The 18,077-nt window shown below is 34.2% G+C and overlaps 1 protein-coding gene across 2 annotated transcripts in view; it reads right to left on the bottom strand.

Annotated features, from left to right (window-relative positions):
• Window positions 1-18,077, bottom strand: part of Nup98-96 (nuclear pore complex protein Nup98-96) — a 610,292-nt gene that overhangs the window by 552,342 nt on the left and 39,873 nt on the right. For both annotated transcript variants that reach the window (XM_090395312.1, XM_090395313.1), the window contains exon 3: window positions 5,759-5,794. In XM_090395312.1, coding sequence (XP_090251438.1) covers window positions 5,759-5,794 — 36 coding nt within the window. The remainder of the gene's footprint in view (window positions 1-5,758; window positions 5,795-18,077) is intronic.

Raw genomic sequence — 18,077 nt, 5'->3', positions numbered from 1 at the left:
ATGTGTGACAAATGTATCTAGAAACGGAAGTGTATTATGTTTTTCAATCTCAATTGTGAACCATATGAGTTTGTGTTGTTTGTTTAGGTGGCTATGGAATGTGTCTAATGTCCAGCGGCCATGGGAGATGTGCTCTAAAATTAATGCCAGTCCTATATTATCTTTACTCTCATTATACATCTGACCATAACATGGAAGTAGGCTTATATTCTAGTGCACAATTCAAGATAGATTTTGTTAAGATTTCATTAGCATCATCGATGGTAGTAGCTGTGTTTAACTTTTTTAGTTCATTTTGAGTGATTCTCCATAAATTTTATGATTTCATCATGAAACCATAAGATTTCATGGTGCTAATGAAATCTTAACAAAATCTACTGGAAGCAGAGATGACCATCTGAACTCCATCAGTAAATTTGGATTTGGACAGAGGAATGAAAGAGGAGAAAGACATTGAATTTGCAGAAGAAAATAACCTCTTCATTATGAACAACTTTTTCAAGAAGAAAATCAACTAAAAATGGACTTGGAGAAGCCCAAATGGACAAACTTACAATGAAATAGACTTCATCCTCTCCAACAGAAGCTATATAATAAATAATATTACCGAATTGCTTAATAGATTTAATACAGGAAGTGACCACAGACTAGTAAGGGCAAAAGTATGGATCAACAAAAAATGGGAACAGAATAAGCTCATAAGAAAAAATTCCAATTTAGTCAATCTACAAAACCTCTACCATAATAAAGGCTGTTATAGAGAATCACTCAAAAATGAACTAAAAAAAAGTTAAACACAGCTACTACCATTGATGATGTAATGAAATCTTAACAAAATCTATCTTGAATTGTGCACTAGAAATAGGAGGTATAAAAAGGCACCAAAGAGAGGAAAAACTAAGACAGGAAATCTTAGATCTGATGAAGAAAAGAAGAGATATGAAAAGAGATTTTAATGACACCAATAAAATAGAATATGCAGAAATATATAAAACTATACATAAAAGGTTGAGACATGAAATTAGATTGTATAATACTAGGAAAATTAAAGAAACAATATAAAACAATAGTAATATGAAGGTCCTAAGATGAACATTATCAGTTGGAACAAAGGAAATAGCTGCCGTAAGAGGAAAAATTGTGAACTTATAAAAAAATAGAGATGCACTAATCAAAAGAATTCAGGAATTTTATACTGAACTCTATGAAGACAAAGACCGAGACATCCAACAATCATCTATGGATAACTCAAGTGAAGAAGAACACGGTGCCCCTGAGATCTTACAAGGTGAAGTGGAAATGGCACTGCGGGAAATGAAGAATGGAAAGGCCCCAGGAGAAGATGGAATTATGGTTGACTTCTTAAAACTGGGAGGAAACCCTGTCATCAAACAGCTGACTAAACTCTTTAATAAATGCCTAAAACAGAGAAAAATTCCAAAAAATTGGAACAATTCACTTCTAATATTAATTTTTAAAAAGGGCAATAAGCAAGAAATTAAAAACTACAAACCTATAAGCCTACTTCCCCACCATATATAAAGTCTTCACAAAAATTATAAATAATAGAATAAAATCTAAACTAGAGGGAATGCAACTTTGCTATGCCTGAGGAAGATCCCAAAGCTTCTCACGTCTTTGACGGGAATCGAACCTGGGACACTCCTTCCCCAGGCATATGATTGCGAAGGGAATCGAACCTGGGACACTCCTTCCCCAGGCATATGGTTGCGAAGCGCATAGCCACTAGGCTAACCGTGTGGGCTTTAACAAAGGATGATCTAATATGAATAAATCAAAATATGGAAAAATAATGCATTTCAAAAACCTCAAACTAAAACTCTATAAAACAATTATTATCCTTACAGCAACATATGGAGCTGAAATAAAATTCACGAAATAAATGAAAATGAAATAAATTAATTGATTAAAATTAATGAAATAAAATTAATTGGCATCAGAAAGAAATACAGAAAATCAGAGCATTCAAAATGAAATGCTTAAGAAAAATAAATAAGACTCACTGGTCAGAACACAAAGCTCAACCATTCGATTGTAGCTTGCTGAGCTTTTTTATCTTCTTCTTTCTCATCCATCAGATGATGGATTGAGTCCCTGTGCAAATCTTTGCCATCTGGTTCTATCTCTGGTCATTTCTGTCATCTCTCTGAAGCTTGATAATTGTGACCTTTGCTTCAAAGACTGTAGCCAATATCTTTTTGGTCTACCTCTTGATTGTCTTCTTCCAATGATTCCATTGAAGACTGTATTTAGTAATCTTTGAAAGGACATTCTCTGGAGGTATTCAAACCATCTTAATTGCTGTTCAAGAATTATAGCTGTGATATCTTCTCTATAGTTTAATTCATGTTTGACTTGCTCAAACTATAGAGAAGATATCACAGCTATAATTCTTGAACAGCAATTAAGATGGTTTGAATACCTCCAGAGAATGTCCTTTCAAAGATTACTAAATACAGTCTTCAATGGAATCATTGGAAGAAGACAATCAAGAGGTAGACCAAAAAGATATCGGCTACAGTCTTTGAAGCAAAGGTCACAATTATCAAGCTACAGAGAGATGACAGAAATGACCAGAGATAGAACCAGATGGCAAAGATTTGCACAGGGACTCAATCCATCATCTGATGGATGAGAAAGAAGAAGAAAAAAAAGCTCAGCAAGCTACAATCGAATGGTTGAGCTTTCTCAGTAAGTGTGTCTTGGGAACATGCTGGCATCAGAGCTCTGTTACATCCACAACCTTTCTTTCTCCTCCATACAAATAATCTTTTCCTGACCTCAAATCTCATCCATAGTTCGGATGGTGATAAGATCCATCCTACTCATTTGACAACTTTACACATTTCAAACATACCGATCTTCAAGACATTCTATAGCCAGTGTCCTAAATGTCCATATTGATCTCCATACCATTCTTTGGTGGGATGCTGAGATCAATGTCAACATTACCAAAAGTCAATCCTATCTTCTATCTTGTAAAAAAAAAAAAAAAAAAAAAAAAAAAAAAAAAAAAAAAAAAAAAAAAGACTTTAACTCACTTCTCTTATCTCTGGTAACATCCAGCTCACCAGTCTAGCATTTCCTAGCATAGACACATCACATCTCTACCTTTCTTAGCTTTGAAGAAACATTGTATTCTTTTCGGCTTAAAACATTACTTTTTCACCTGTCCAGCTACTAACTCTGTGCAGATCAGATCCCATCAAGCCTTGGCAGGCTGCTCTCACATTTAGAATAGTTCATATAGGACCTTAAAAATTCTTCATGTTGTTCAAAAAAGGGCAGTTCAGCTAATCAGTACTAATTCCTCTTTCACAAACTCACTCGAGATATCCTTTCTCTCTCTCTCTCTAAGACATTTTGTTTCTGCTCTGTGCCTTTTCTGCAGGTTGTATCTATGGAGGTACCTCTATGGATACTTCCATAGGTAATATTTTGCGCAAAACTGGCATTTATGACTCAATTTCTGCAATGCCTACAAATAACATGAGCAACAAACAGCTGCTTGGCATCCACTGGCAGTTCAAATGTTGCTGCTGATGCTAACCCAATGGACAGTAACAGATTTCCTCTCTTTTAACCTCGTCCACAAAAAGCACTAATCTGCTATAGGTTCTGAAACCTTTATGCAGGAACTGCAATTTTGCATAGTAACTCATTCATTATCACAAGTGAATCTCAAACTATTTTGACTTATATACACATATAATTTTCTACTGATAAAACTTTATCCCAGTGAGGTGGTAAATTTTAATGGAGATTATATAAAAGCAAATTTCAATAAATTCTACCCAGCCAGTGTAGGAATCTATAATTTTGACAAACAGAAATGATCAAATATGAAGGCAAAACTGAAATGGGCATACATATTTCATTTTGTATATTAAATCTGAATTTTATTAAATTCAATCCAGCCAGAGTTCAGTGTTGCTTCATTAAATTTTGCCAAATTTTGTTCCTGCATAAGGTTAGACTGAAGTGAAAACTGATGTGGCTTGACATTTTTTAAGGATTCAAAATAATGAATTTCAATAAAATCCACCTGGCCAGAGTTAAAGAACAACATAGAGGCCAGTAGACAAAACAAATCTAATAAATACTTGAAATGAAAACAAATTAGTATTTTAACATTTTCAACATATTCAATACACAGCATGTTCTAAAATGAAGATTGACGAATAATTTTGCTTCAGGTGATCTTCCTATAAAACATCAAAAATGTGTTTGTTCATTTTAGAAATTATGGACTTTAAAACCATGTCATAAATAACTCTTTTAATTTCCCAATGTTTTGATCTTCATATTAAGATCATCATCTGAAGTATATACAAATATACAAGGACAAGCTGAGTTACATTACACACAGAAGCTAAAGAAACAATGATTTGATCACCAGTTATTCTACTGGAATGACCTCTAATGAGAAAAATAAAATAAAATAAAATTACAAATTAATTATTTAGAAACTACATCAAAGCTAAATTCTATTTAAGATAACATGAGAAAACATTCTTTGATTTCTTTCTCATGTTATCTTAAATAGAATTTAGCTTTGATGTAGTGTCTAAACAATTAATTTGTACTTTTTTTTTCCTCACTAGAGGTCATGCCAGTAGAATAACCAGTGATCAAATCATTGTTTCTTGCTTGCTGTGTGTAATGTAACTCAGCTTGTCCTTGTATATTTGTATATACTCCAGATGATCTTAATATGAAGATCGAAACGCTGGGAAATTAAAGGAGTTATTTATAACATGGTTGTAAAGTCCATAATTTCTAAAATGAATGCTGATCACCGTGCAACACTAAAAGAAAGGATCAAACATGAGTATTAAAAAAAAAATAAGAACTATAAAACATTTAACATTTCTAATAAAAAATATAAAAAAATTCTTATTCCCTCTGATGTTATTTTCCTGTATATACCAACTATAATCTGTTGACATATTAATTTTTTTTCCACCAACACATTAGAAGCTGATCTGATGATTATGACTGTATGATATATTTATGCCAGTTTATCTGTTTTGCAAGAGAAAATCCAAAACTTTTTGATGGGGGAGATGTAGGGAGAGAAACTATCATATCCATCTATAGATGGAGATGACAGATGACACATCAGAGGGAATAAGAAAAAATTCTTATTCCCTCTGATGTTATTTTCCTGTATATACCAACTATAATCTGTTGACATATTAATTTTTTTTCCACCAACACATTAGAAGCTGATCTGATGATTATGACTGTATGATAAATATATTTATGCCAGTTTATCTGTTTTGCAAGAGAAAATCCAAAACTTTTTGATGGGGGAGGTGTAGGGAGAGAAACTATCATATCCATCTATAGATGGAGATGACAGATGATAAATGGAGCAAACAGAGCTCTTCAAGAAAAAAAAGCAGTAAAGTTCATCCCTCCAGGTTAACAATATATGTCGAAACCAGTTAACTACATAAACTTTAAAAAAGGATTATGAATTATAGTTGTCTGTTTATCATAAAAAAGATTAATGAATTACATTTGCAGAAAATAATATTCAGCAACATCATCTAGCACCTATTACAAACTCATCATCTTTGCCAACTAGTCACTTTACAATGGATTACTGGCAGCCAGCTCATCAGTGTGCTACCACTAACAGCACTGACTAGTTTTGTAGTATGAGCACCAGTACTGCACCAGTTACTGTATATATTTCTAATATTAAAAGTTTATACAAAATTTTACTTACTCTGGCCAAAGGGTGATGGGGTGGAACCAAAAGTACCTAAAAAAATCAAAAAGATAATTTTATTGTAAATCTGTTATACTGCTTTTTTTTTCTTTCTTTTGCAAAGCAGCAGTGTAATATAACTGACATCCATGTTATACACAAACCAAGATTAAAGTCAATTAACTAGAGCTAGTCGATATTAACTACGAGATGTGGATTATACTAGAAGTTTTCTTTTTTATAGTTGCAATTGTTTATTTAATTATATACGATTTTGTTTAAATTTCAAATGTGATATCATTGAATTATATCTAACCATTTTAAAATCTTTGTGTTCTTGTATTTTTTTTTTAACTAGGACTAGCTAGTTTAATTAATTGTACTATATTTTAATTGACATTTTTGAAAAATGGCAATAAAAACGTAATAACAATTAAGTAAGTCTTGTACACTGCTTTAATTATTGTTACATTTGCGATTGCCTCTTTCTTCCCTTTATCTTTCATAAATACTGACATTTCTACCCTGTCTGAATCCGTGATCTATAATCACTTTCAATGTCTTTAGTTTAAGTTATATTAATTTCATCCTTCTAAAATTGTCACAACATTCAATGTAAGTATGCTTTTTTGGTAATACATGTTTCAGAATAAAGTTCTTCTTCCATGCTTCTAGCATTCCTGTCTCCTTCAATGTCACATATTATTCTTTCATAATCATTCTTACTTTTACTTGCTGCATATACAAAAAAAAAAACCTTAGGGATTACTCTTGGCTTGCATAACTAATCTCCTACTGTACTCTGATTTTGCCTAGGTAAACATAGGAGATTACTATATCACTTTCCTGATGTTTCATGTCTGCACTTTTTTGGTGATATATTTAGGAGATAAACATAGGAGATTACTATATCACTTTCCTGATGTTTCATGTGTCCACTTTTTTGGTGATATATTTATTATACATGAATTTTTTTTTTGTCTTAGTTTATACATGGGCTGTTCAATAAGTAATAAGACTAATTTTACTGTGGTGAAACCACTCATCACAATATTAATTTCTGTGGAATAAAGAAATGTTGCTATCTGTATTAACAAAAAAGGCTGATAGATGGCGTATATGGGCTGATGTGCCAGTGTCACGTGACTAAACGCAAGCTTGTTTCGGCGCGGCTATGAGAAGCGACCAGTCTTCGAAACGGAAGCGTCTTCGAAGACTGGTAGCGAACAAAATTTAATCTTCGAAATTTCGCCTTTGAAGCGAACAAAATTTAATCGCATAACAGCGTTATGCGATTAAATTTTGTTCGCGTTTGCAAAAATCGGCATCGACACTTTTAACATGATACGCGAAGCTTTCTATGATGAAGCAATGTCGAGGGCAAGTGTTTTTCGCTGGCATAAAACTTTTAAGGAAGGAAGGCAAAATGTGGAAGATCTTGAATGTCAGGGAAGACCTTCAACATCCATCACAGAGACAATGATCAACACAGCAGCGATTATCATCAAGCACATCAAAAGGAAGCATCCATTGCTGAAGAATGGCTTATTATTGCACCACGATAATGCAAGGTCACATATTGCTGATTGTGTAGTGGACGTTTTGCAGAAGAACAACACAGATATCCTAACACATTCTCCATACAGTCCTGATCTCGCACCGTAAGCGATTTCTGGCTGTTTCCTCAGCTCAAGAAACCACTAAGAGGCCGCCATTTTGAAAGCAACAAAGCATGTGTAAAAGCTGTGGAGGCGGTTTTGAAAGAACTCTCAAAAAACAGACTTTCACATGTGTTTAAGAAGTGGACGCAACGTTGGGACAAATGTATTGCATCTCACGGTAGTTACTTCGAAAAAGACCATGTAAATGATGACGATTAAAGGTAACCTGTTTTCTGTATATAGTCTTATTACTTATTGAACAGCCGTATTTAATCCTTCCTTTTTACTTTCTGCATTCAATTCACTGATCAATTATTTAAGTTCTTTGGCAAAATTTCCTAAAAGAATAATGTCAACAGCAAATCATGATTTACTTCTTTCCCATTTACTATAATTCATCTAATTTTCCAATCCATGTTTTTAAAATTTTCTTTCGTGTGTTCCTGATTTTATAAATGCAGTTGAATTTATATACGCGTGTGTGTCACACACACACACACACACATGACAAAATATATCTATATGTTTTTTTTTTAATTCCTTAAAATTAGCTTTAAAAGAGCTAACATTGAGATTAGATTGAATCAAATGCCTTTTCAAGATCAATAAATGACAGACCTAGGAGTTTTTGGTATTCTTTTCTGATGTATCTTTCTGTTGTCGAAAACGGCAACCTTAATTAGTGTTGTGTCAACTGTTTATGACATTTGTTTCATTAGAAGCAGAGTTATAGTGCCAAGAGTGACAGTGTGTTTTGAACAGTTGTCACGATATTCATGCCGTACGCGACGAATTCTCGCTATCAATTGCTTCAAAACTTTGAGATAAAACTTACCATTGACCGTTTGGCCAGGCAGAATGAATTCTTTGTGGATAATGCCATTGGAATTGTAGAAACAAATCGGCATTGGTCTTTACTTTTGACTTCTCCAAGAGACTTTTTTTCGGATGCCCCACTTCTGGTGGTCTCCACTCAGCACTCTGGCGCTTTGTTTCGGGCTCACACTCAAAACACCACGTTTTGTCACCAGTAACGATCGTTTCAAGGAAGTTTGAGTCCTTACACGCGTTTTTAATGAGGTCCTTGCACAATTCGATACATTTTTTGGTCTTCGGTCAACTTGTGGGGAACAAATTGCGAATTCAATTTACGAAGGCCCAAAATCAATTGTGTTGTGCACAGTTGATTTTGGAATCGACAATTCATTTTCAATCAACTTCACGGATGATTTCAGGTTTTTCTTTGATGAAATCATGAACTTTTTGGATATTAATTTGCTCAGTCCAGTTTTTGGACAGCCCGACTTTTCGTTATCCTCAAGCGTCTCACAACCACTTTGAAATTGCTTACCACTCATTAACTTAAGTACGGGATAAGCATTCATCACCGTATGCTTTTTGAAGCATTTGATGCGTTTCAGTAAAACTTTTACCAAGTTTAACACAAAAGTCAATCGCAGCTCTCTGTTTGAAACTCATTTTCTGACCATTCATCAAAACACTTTTCGAAAAGTTCGGTTTCTTTTTGGACAGAGGATGTATGATCAGCAATTTTTTTTCTGAAGCATGCTTGTTCTGGAAGTTGGAAAAATTCTAGTTTGTTATGTATTCTGTTGCTAATGCTTTTTGTAAAAATTCAGTATATTGTTGAAAGAAGATTGACAAGGTGGTAATTTTTAATATCTTCTCTGTTTCCCTTTTTTTAAAAAAAACTATAAGGATAGGATTATTCAAAGTCATGATCAGTTCAATTTTTATTTTTATTATTTTAAAATTCTTTGAGGGTTAAACCTCAGAAAGGGCTGTTATACATTAAGGCATGGGTTCTCAACCTGGTTGTGGTCACAGGCGCATTCAAAATTGGAAAGGGAGTGGTGGGTACCAATATTTTTTCTATGAAAATTTATACTTGCTTATCATAGAATATGAAACAATTAACAAATTAACTATGAAAGTAGAATAAGCAAACACAATAAGCAAAAACATTTCTCTTTACTCTGGATAAAACAATAGTCTTCTTCTCAATCATCGTTAAATTTATAGGTTCGTTGTTTTTTATTTGGATTACCCATTTTGGGGCAAAATTTTTAAATACGAGAAAACAATGTATGGTCAAAGCATGCCGACAACACCAGTGAAGAGTCTGACACATCCTCCAATTTCTGAATTACAAAATGTAATATAACATAAATGTTAACATTTTTTATGATTTCAATAAATATTATTACTAGGAGAAGACTTATATTTTCCAGTTTTATTGTTATTTTTTCCTAAGTTAATATGAACAGCAGGCGCATTTGCACCTGCAGACACAGGGTTGAGACCCATTGCATTAAGGTTTAGTGGAATAAAAACAGCAGAAAAAATTCAACACAGGTTTAATGGTTCCAATATTACATCTGTCAAAGGGAATTATTGGTTGAAATAGAGGAACCTGTATTTAATTATTTATGCTGTTTTCACTCCATTAAACCTTAATATGAGCTTAAACCTGTACCTAAGCTTAAATGCATGGTCATCACACAACCATATCCTTTGAAACAGCACCTTTCAGAGATCTGATACAACCGTTGAAACACCATTTATGTCTAAAAGAATCACCACCCTGTTTGATGCAGGCTCCAAATGGCATGAAAAGTCTATTTAGTTCTGTAAATCCTCCAGGGTCATAATTTATCTAATACTTAACTTACCTACAGTGGCATATGTGTTGTAGTTTCCTATCCTCCACCAAGTGAGATCACCACATAAAAATATATAAATACAATGCACATATGAACCAAATTTAAAGGGTTTTTTTTTTTTTTTTTTTTTTTTTGACAATTCCATCTATGAAATGATGGAAACTATGCTAACTTATTTAGTACTACTGGCATGCTTGAGCTAAATAATCTAGGAATCCTGTGTGGAGATCAAATATAGTACAACAAAAATCATCTACCACGAACACTTTCAAATATCAATGTTGCACTCTGATTTGAACCTACTGAATGAATGGATAAAACATGTACACAGCCAACAGGAAAATCATTTATCAATTATTGATATATAATAATTAACAAACCAGATCAGTATGTTAATTATTGTTTATTATTATCAATAATAAAACCTGGGATTGACACTCATCATGGATATCTCTTACTCAACTTTCAACATACCTATCACCAGTGCTTTTCTTCTGGCAGTATGTAACGGTACACAGTACCGGCACTTTCTTTCTTAAGTTTTTAAAAATTTGCGATTTATTGACAGCAAAATGTATTATAAATATTCCGGTAGATGGTACTGTGTTCACGAAATGAATTTTCAGTTTTGATTACTCATAAGTTGGCACCCTGTTTTCCTGTTTCATAGGTTGGTACACAACTGAAAACAGGAAGTTGTGTTCACTTCTGACTGCTTCCAATATCAGTTTATCAGTTCTATATTCACTCTGCAACAGGCAGGTGTTCACATGAGTTTTGAATTAATCTAAATTAAATCAGTGCAATCATTGTTCAAAATGAGTAAAATAAGTAATTACTTTATGCCAATGAGTGAAAAAAGAAAGGCTGAAGAAGCAGAAATTGTTGAATCTACTTGAGATCATGTAAAACAGAAAACTATCACCGAAAATACTTGGTGAAGAGGATCACTAAACCAAGACCGAAGATCCATGTGGTCAAAAGGAAGCAGATTCTGATAATGATTGGCCCGAATGTTGGACACTTTTGCAGAAAAATGACTTCTGCGAGAGAAACGAGTGGTTGTATGTCAAGAATAAAATATTGGGCTGTAAAGTGTGTCGTGATGTCAGAAGTATTGCTGTCGATAAACACATGGGAACGAAAATTTCAGCGGAGTGGGTAAATGGTAAAATTGGTAAAATTTGGGAGATTCTCGCAAACAACAGCTAATGTCTCTTTCTTTTAAGGTTACACGGTGATCAGCATTCATATTTATGAATTTAGGGACACAAAATACACATGTTGAAAAGATTATTTTACTGATTAATAATAAAATAATAACTTGATGTTTCGACCCCTGTATTGAGGTCATCATCAGAAGGATATATGTGTATAAGAACCAAGCTACATGCTGTTGCACTCTATACAGGTAAATTACATCTACGTTGTTAACTAATCTTTTTTCTTAGCCTGCCCTCTAGTGATAAAAAAAAATTACCAATAAAAACTACAATAAACTATGCTGAAGTCCTCACGTACTAGGATTCTTCTGGAATTATACAGTTTATATTGTTATACTACGATTATCTTCTGGATTTGTACAGTACAGGTTGCTATGAATATTCAGGAAAAAAAAAAAAAAAAAAAAAAAAAAAAAAAAAAAAAAAAAACTTCACCAAGTCTTCTTGTATTGAGATTTTTCTTCGTGGTTGCTATGAAGGTTGCAGATGGGTCCTCCACATTCTTGGAATAGTTAGACCATCATTTTTATTCAGATCATCTTTGAGCATTTCACATGCTTCCTTGAATTTCCGCTCGAACCAGGTTTTCGTGCGGTGTAGGGACTTGGTACCTTTCCAATCAATTCTGTGGTATGTTTGGAGTGCGTGGTCAGAAAGGCGGTTTTTCCAAAATGGAGGTATTTTATGTGTCATTTGTGTTCATCCTTTCTGATTGGGATGGTTCGCCCTGTTTCTCCAACGTACAGTATGTTACACGTGCAATCTATTTTGTAAACCCCTGCGTGCGCTAGGTGTGGCAGGGGATCCTTGGAAAAACTGAGTGTGTGTCTTAATTTTGTCAGGGGTTTAAAGGTGGTTTTGATGTTGTATTGGTGTAGTGTTCTGTCTATTTTTTCAGAAATGCCTCTAACATATGGTATAGCAATAGCATTCTTGAAATTTTTTTTGTTATTAGTGGTATGGTATGGTATGTAGGATCTTGTGAATGGTTTTTATGCTGTATCCATTTTTTTATAAAGGTATGTTTGATGGTCTCATATTTATGGTTAAGAGCTTGTTCATTTGAACAAATGGTTTGAGCTCTGTGTTTAAGGGTGCTTATGACCCCTAGTTTTTGTGTTGGGTGGTGATAAGAAGTTTTGTGTATGTACCAGCCTGTGTGTGTGTAGGTTTGCAGTAAACTGAGAAGGAGAGACAGCCTGAAGGAAGATGTGTGACAATGTGTCTAGGAACAGAAGAGAGTTGCCTTTTTCTATTTCAATGGTGAATTGGATGCATTTGTTTTGTTTGTTCAGGTAGCTAAGGAATGTATCTATTGCTTCGCGGCTGTGGGGCCAAATGGCAAAAATATCGTCAAAATACCTGAGCCAAATTTTGGGCTTCAGGCACGTCGATTCTAGAGCTCGTTGCTTAAAGTCTTCCATATAAAAGTTTGCTATTGCGGGGGGGGGGGGGGGGGGGGGGGGGGTGAGCCTATATAATTCCAGAAGAATCCTAGTATATGAGGACTTTAGCAGAGTTTATTGGTAATTTTTTTTTTAATCAGTAGAGGGCAGGCTAAGAAAAAGATTAGTTAACACTATAGATGTAATTTACCTGTATAGAGTGCAACAGCATGTAATAATAAAATAATAACGTCAAGTTATTATTTTATTATTAATCAGTAAAATAATCTTTTCAACACGTGTGTTTTGTGTCCCTAAATTCATAAATATGAACAGCTGATGTCATTAAGAGAAAAGATTTAAGATCATAAGGAGAGTGCAGCGCACAAAGCGTATATTGGAGGATATGTTAAAAGCGTGGAAGTTGCTGTAATAACATCTTCATGTGAGTACCAGCACCTTTTTTTTTCCTGAAAAAAAGCACTGCCTATCACATCAAACCTTAAAACTCCTTCACTGTTAGCATTCACAACACAATCCAGCAAACATGTCGTACTTGCCCACAACACATATTAAAAAATCTACTCCTCACTTCCTTCTTTACTATATTTTACTTCTTTACACCAACTTCAAGGGAAGGTCCCATACTTTCACCTTTCTTCAGCTATACATAATCCCTTCATTAGTTTACTCCTTTTGAATTTTAATTTGTATTAATCCTGTAAATTTCACCTACTTAGGCATTTCTAACACCCTTTCTCACGTCTACTAAACTACACAATTTACATTTCCTCAAACTCTCTCTATAACCAACATTCCATAGTGATGTTATCTAGTCACTGATTCTGGACACCTGTAGAATTTCATCATTACAATGGAAACAATGGTGACGAAATTGGCACAGACCTTTGAAAATAATCAGATTTGCAAAATCATTATCTGTGATAACCAAACTATAGACATTTTGTCATTTATGATGAACTGATAGACAAAATGAAATGGAAAATATATCTTATCTTCCTTTTTCCCTCTTTTACCTTGCGGCATCAAGGGTTTATTAACGATCGGACCTCAAACCGTTAATGGGAACTGTATCTTCTAGTGTTTAAGGCCAGTTTGCCTGCTTTATGAGATGAAAAACGCCAGGATAAACTGGAGAAAAAATCCCACTGTCCACACCCAAGATCGGCTAACTTGGCTATGGCTGAGGAAGATCCTTCAGCTCCTCATGTCACCGACGGGAACTGAACCTAGGACATTCCTTCCCCAGGCATATGGTTGCAAAGATCACAGCCACTAGGCTAACCGCACAGACTATATATATCATCATCATCAAATTCCTGACATGTACCCTCAAGGCGTGTACAGGATAAGACAGTACTACATGAAATATTACTAACTTCCTATTTACAATTTTTCCCCAAATCAGTCTATTACTTGTCAGGACTCCAATATTATCATTATCAGATCTTATATTTCTATCGTCTAAGGCACATTGTACCATATCAATCCACCTATATCTTGGTCTTCCTCTGGGTCGTTTTCCTGCCAACCTGGCAGAGAACACTTCTTTTGCTAATCTTATCTCGCCCATTCTGCTTAAGTGACCATACCACCTGAGATTAGCTCTGCTAACACATTCCTGGATGGCGACAAGGCCAAGTTTTTTCCTAATATCCTCATTTTTAATCTCATATTGCCATTGATGCCATCTGTTCATGCCTCTAATCTTTCTCAGGACTCTCATATCTGCAGTCTCTAGTCTTTGGTCAAGTGTTTTACTTCTGACCAAGCTCTCAGATACATAAATTAAAACTGGTTTGAACACTGTCTTGTATACAGCTAATTTAGTGTTCCAACTAATTTCTCTCATATTCCATAAGAATTATTCAATTGAGTTCCTACCATACCAGCTTTGTTGATTCTGTTGTCTATTTCCATATTTAATTTAGCATCTGCACTAAAAATCGTGCCTAAGTAGCTGAAATGTTTTACTTGTTCCACAGGTTCCCTGTTCACAACCAGTTGACATTTTCAACATTTCTACCTATTTTCATTGTCTTTGTCTTTTTAATGCTGACCTTCATATCATATCTATTACAACAGTTATTCAATTTAGTCAGGGAATCTTGCAAACTTGTAGTGGATTTATTTAGATGTATAACATCATCCGCATAAAGCAAAGAGCTGACATTAACATCTCCAATTCTGATATGATGTTTAATACCACTTTCCTTCATAATGTGATCCACATAGATAATGAATAACAGAGGGGATAAATGTACATCCTTGTCTCACACCAGATTTAACATTAAACCATCTCCCTGTACATCCTTCAATTCTAACTGCTGACTTACAACTCAAATAAAGACAAAGTATTGCTTGATATAATGCCCCATTGACACCATATAACTGTAGTATTGAATAGCTTCTCTCTTGGTACCTTGTCATATGCCTTTTCCAGATCGACAAAACTTAAATACAGATCTTTGTTATATTCCCATGCTTTCTCAACTATTTGTTGTAAAGTGAAGATCTGACCCTGACAGTCTCTATTTGGACTGAACAGAGACTCTTCACCAAGCTTTTCTTCCACAATTCTTCTCAACCGATTCTCAAGTATACTGGCCTAAATCTTGCCCGAAACACTCAGTAGGGAAATACCTCTGTAATTCTCACATTCAGTTTTATTTCACTTTTTATATATGGGCACTATCAGAGCTCTACTCCAATTATCGGGAATTCATTCCTCTGCCCAGGCTTTCTAAACTATGCAGTGCAGCCACTGGAATGCTTTTATACCACCATAGTTCAGCATTTCTAGTTGAATATCATCTACTCCTGCTGCCTTTCCACATTTCAAGCCTTTGATGGCTTTTTCTACTTCAAGTATGGATATGTATTCCTGACTGTATGCCTGTTGAGTGTTTTTTACCACTGTGCTATCACTGCTTGGTTCATTTTAGCAATTCTTCGAAGTAATTACTCCATACTTCAAGGATATTTTTTTCTCCTGTTTTCATGTCACCTTTATCATCTCTAACTCCTTTTACAGCACTCTTTCCTCCATTTCTAAACTTCTTCAACAACCTCCAGAATATCTTACCACCTTTCTTGATATTTATTTTCTATGTTCTTGCCAAAGTTCTCCCATGACTTTTGTTTAGCTAGTTTTACACAGTGTTTCACTTTCTTGGATTTGTCTCTGTATTCTCTAAGAGCAAAAGCTGACTTATTTACCAGGAACTTTTGATATGTTTTCTTCTTTTCCTTCACTGCCTCTTTAACTTCCTTTGTCCACCATGGAGTCCTGATTTTTCTATCCTTGCAGAAAACCTCACCACATGCCTCTCTGGCTGAATCAATCAGGGTTTTCTTCAAGGCTTGCCACTGAATCTCCAAGGATTGGTTCCTGTTCTCAAACTCTTTCTTTTTTTTTTCAATAATCTTTGTGTATTTTAGTCTACAGTTCACATCTGATAGCTGCTCAACATTTATTCACTTTAAAACTTTCTTACATGTCATTCTTTTCAATATGAAATTCAGTTTTATTCTGCTCAAGACTAAATAGGATCGCTTCCAATTTAAAATCCTCTGTACATTCTGGTGTCCTGCATCAGGGAGAAAACATCACTATCAACAATAACATAGTCAATGAGACTTTTCTTATTCCTTGCCTCTTCTCTCCATGTGAATTTGTGCACATTTTTATATTTGAACATGGTGTTAGTAATAACCAGTCCATGTCCTGAGCAGAAATCCAGCAAGTATTTGCCATTATTATTAGCTTTGCTCTTTTCTCCAAATTTTCCCAAAATATTTTTGTATGTCTGACAATAATTTTCTACTCTGCTATTCAGATCCCCAACAAGGACCAACTTTTCCTTTTTCATTGTGTCAGTTGCTTTTTCTAAAGCATCAAAAAATTCCTACACTTCTACCTTAGTAGAACCTTCTGTGGAACCATAGGCACAAATAAGTCTCATTGTCCAGTTCCCCATTCTCATATTTGTCCACATCACTCTACTTGAGACAGCCTGCCATTCAAGAAGATTAGCCTCGTATTTTGTGTTGAATACTATGGCTACTCCTTCTTTTCCTTGATTGTCATTGCCTGAATATAACATTTTGTATTTATTGCTCAGAAAGATCTCACCAGTTTTTGTCTTTTTTGTTTCAGTCACCCCTATTATGTCGATCTGGTATTTATCTAATTCCTCAGCTAGCTCATTTCTTTGCCATTCAGGCTTCTTATGTAGATAGTACCGATCTTTAGCTCTGGTGATATAGGAATTTGATGATGATATATATATATATATATATATATATATATATATATATATATATATATGAAAAATATATATCATCATCAAATTCCTAATATATATCCACAGGGGATGCATAGGATATTATGATAGCACTACATGAGCAATAATTTTCTACCAAATTAATCTGTTATCTGTCAAGACTCAAACATTATCAGATCTTATATTTCTGTCTTCTAACACACTTTTACTACATCTTGATCTTCATCTGGGTCTTTTTCCTGCCAACACCTTCCTGGATGAGTCTGATTTTCCAAACCTCTATTTGGCCTGAATCCAACTTATTCACCAAGCTTCCCTTCCACAATTTTTCTTAGCAGTCTCTCAAGAATACTTGCATAAATCTTATGAGAAACACTAGGGAAATACCTCTGTAATTCTCACATTCAATTTTATTTCTCTTTTTAAAGAAGGTACTATGAGAACTCTACTGCACTCATCTGGAATCTCACCCTTTGACTAGTGTCTTCTGACTTGAATTATGCAGTGCTGCCATTGTAATACTTGTATACCTCCATACTTAGCATTTCTCATCAAATACCAGCAGCCTTTGCACATATCATATTTTGATAGATTTTTCTATTTCAAGTATGGATATGCATTCCTGACTGCATTCTTGTTGAGAGTTTTATATCACTCGGCTGACACTACTTGTTTCATTTAGCAGTCTTTCAAAGTAATTACTCCAAACATCGAAATATCTTTATCTTCAGTTTTCATTTTACTGATTCCTTGAAGAAAAAGTATTTTAAATTCATAAACAAGATACATATTCTGTGCACATAAAAAAAAAAAAATCTGTCAATAATGATTACCAGGAAATTCTTTGTACTTTATATATGATCACTAATAAGACTAACCTAAAGATGTAGTAAAGCACCATTAGTTGATATAATTTTTACTGTTACATGTTACTGAAAAAATGGTACGACACCTTGCTTTTTTTTTTTTTTTTTAATCTTCATATTTCATCAAGCAGAGTCAATTTACATACTCAGAAAAATGTGTTAATCTTTCATAATTTAATTTTAATTTCATGCATAAATATCTAACAGCAAG

The sequence above is a fragment of the Typopeltis vanoorti genome, chromosome 7, assembly GCF_054136105.1.
Source record: "Typopeltis vanoorti isolate ZY-2024b chromosome 7, IOZ_Tvanoo_1.0, whole genome shotgun sequence".
Taxonomy (NCBI): domain Eukaryota; kingdom Metazoa; phylum Arthropoda; class Arachnida; order Uropygi; family Thelyphonidae; genus Typopeltis; species Typopeltis vanoorti.
The sequence above is the reverse complement of the archived record's forward strand: the minus strand, read 5'-3'. Positions and strand labels throughout refer to the sequence as shown.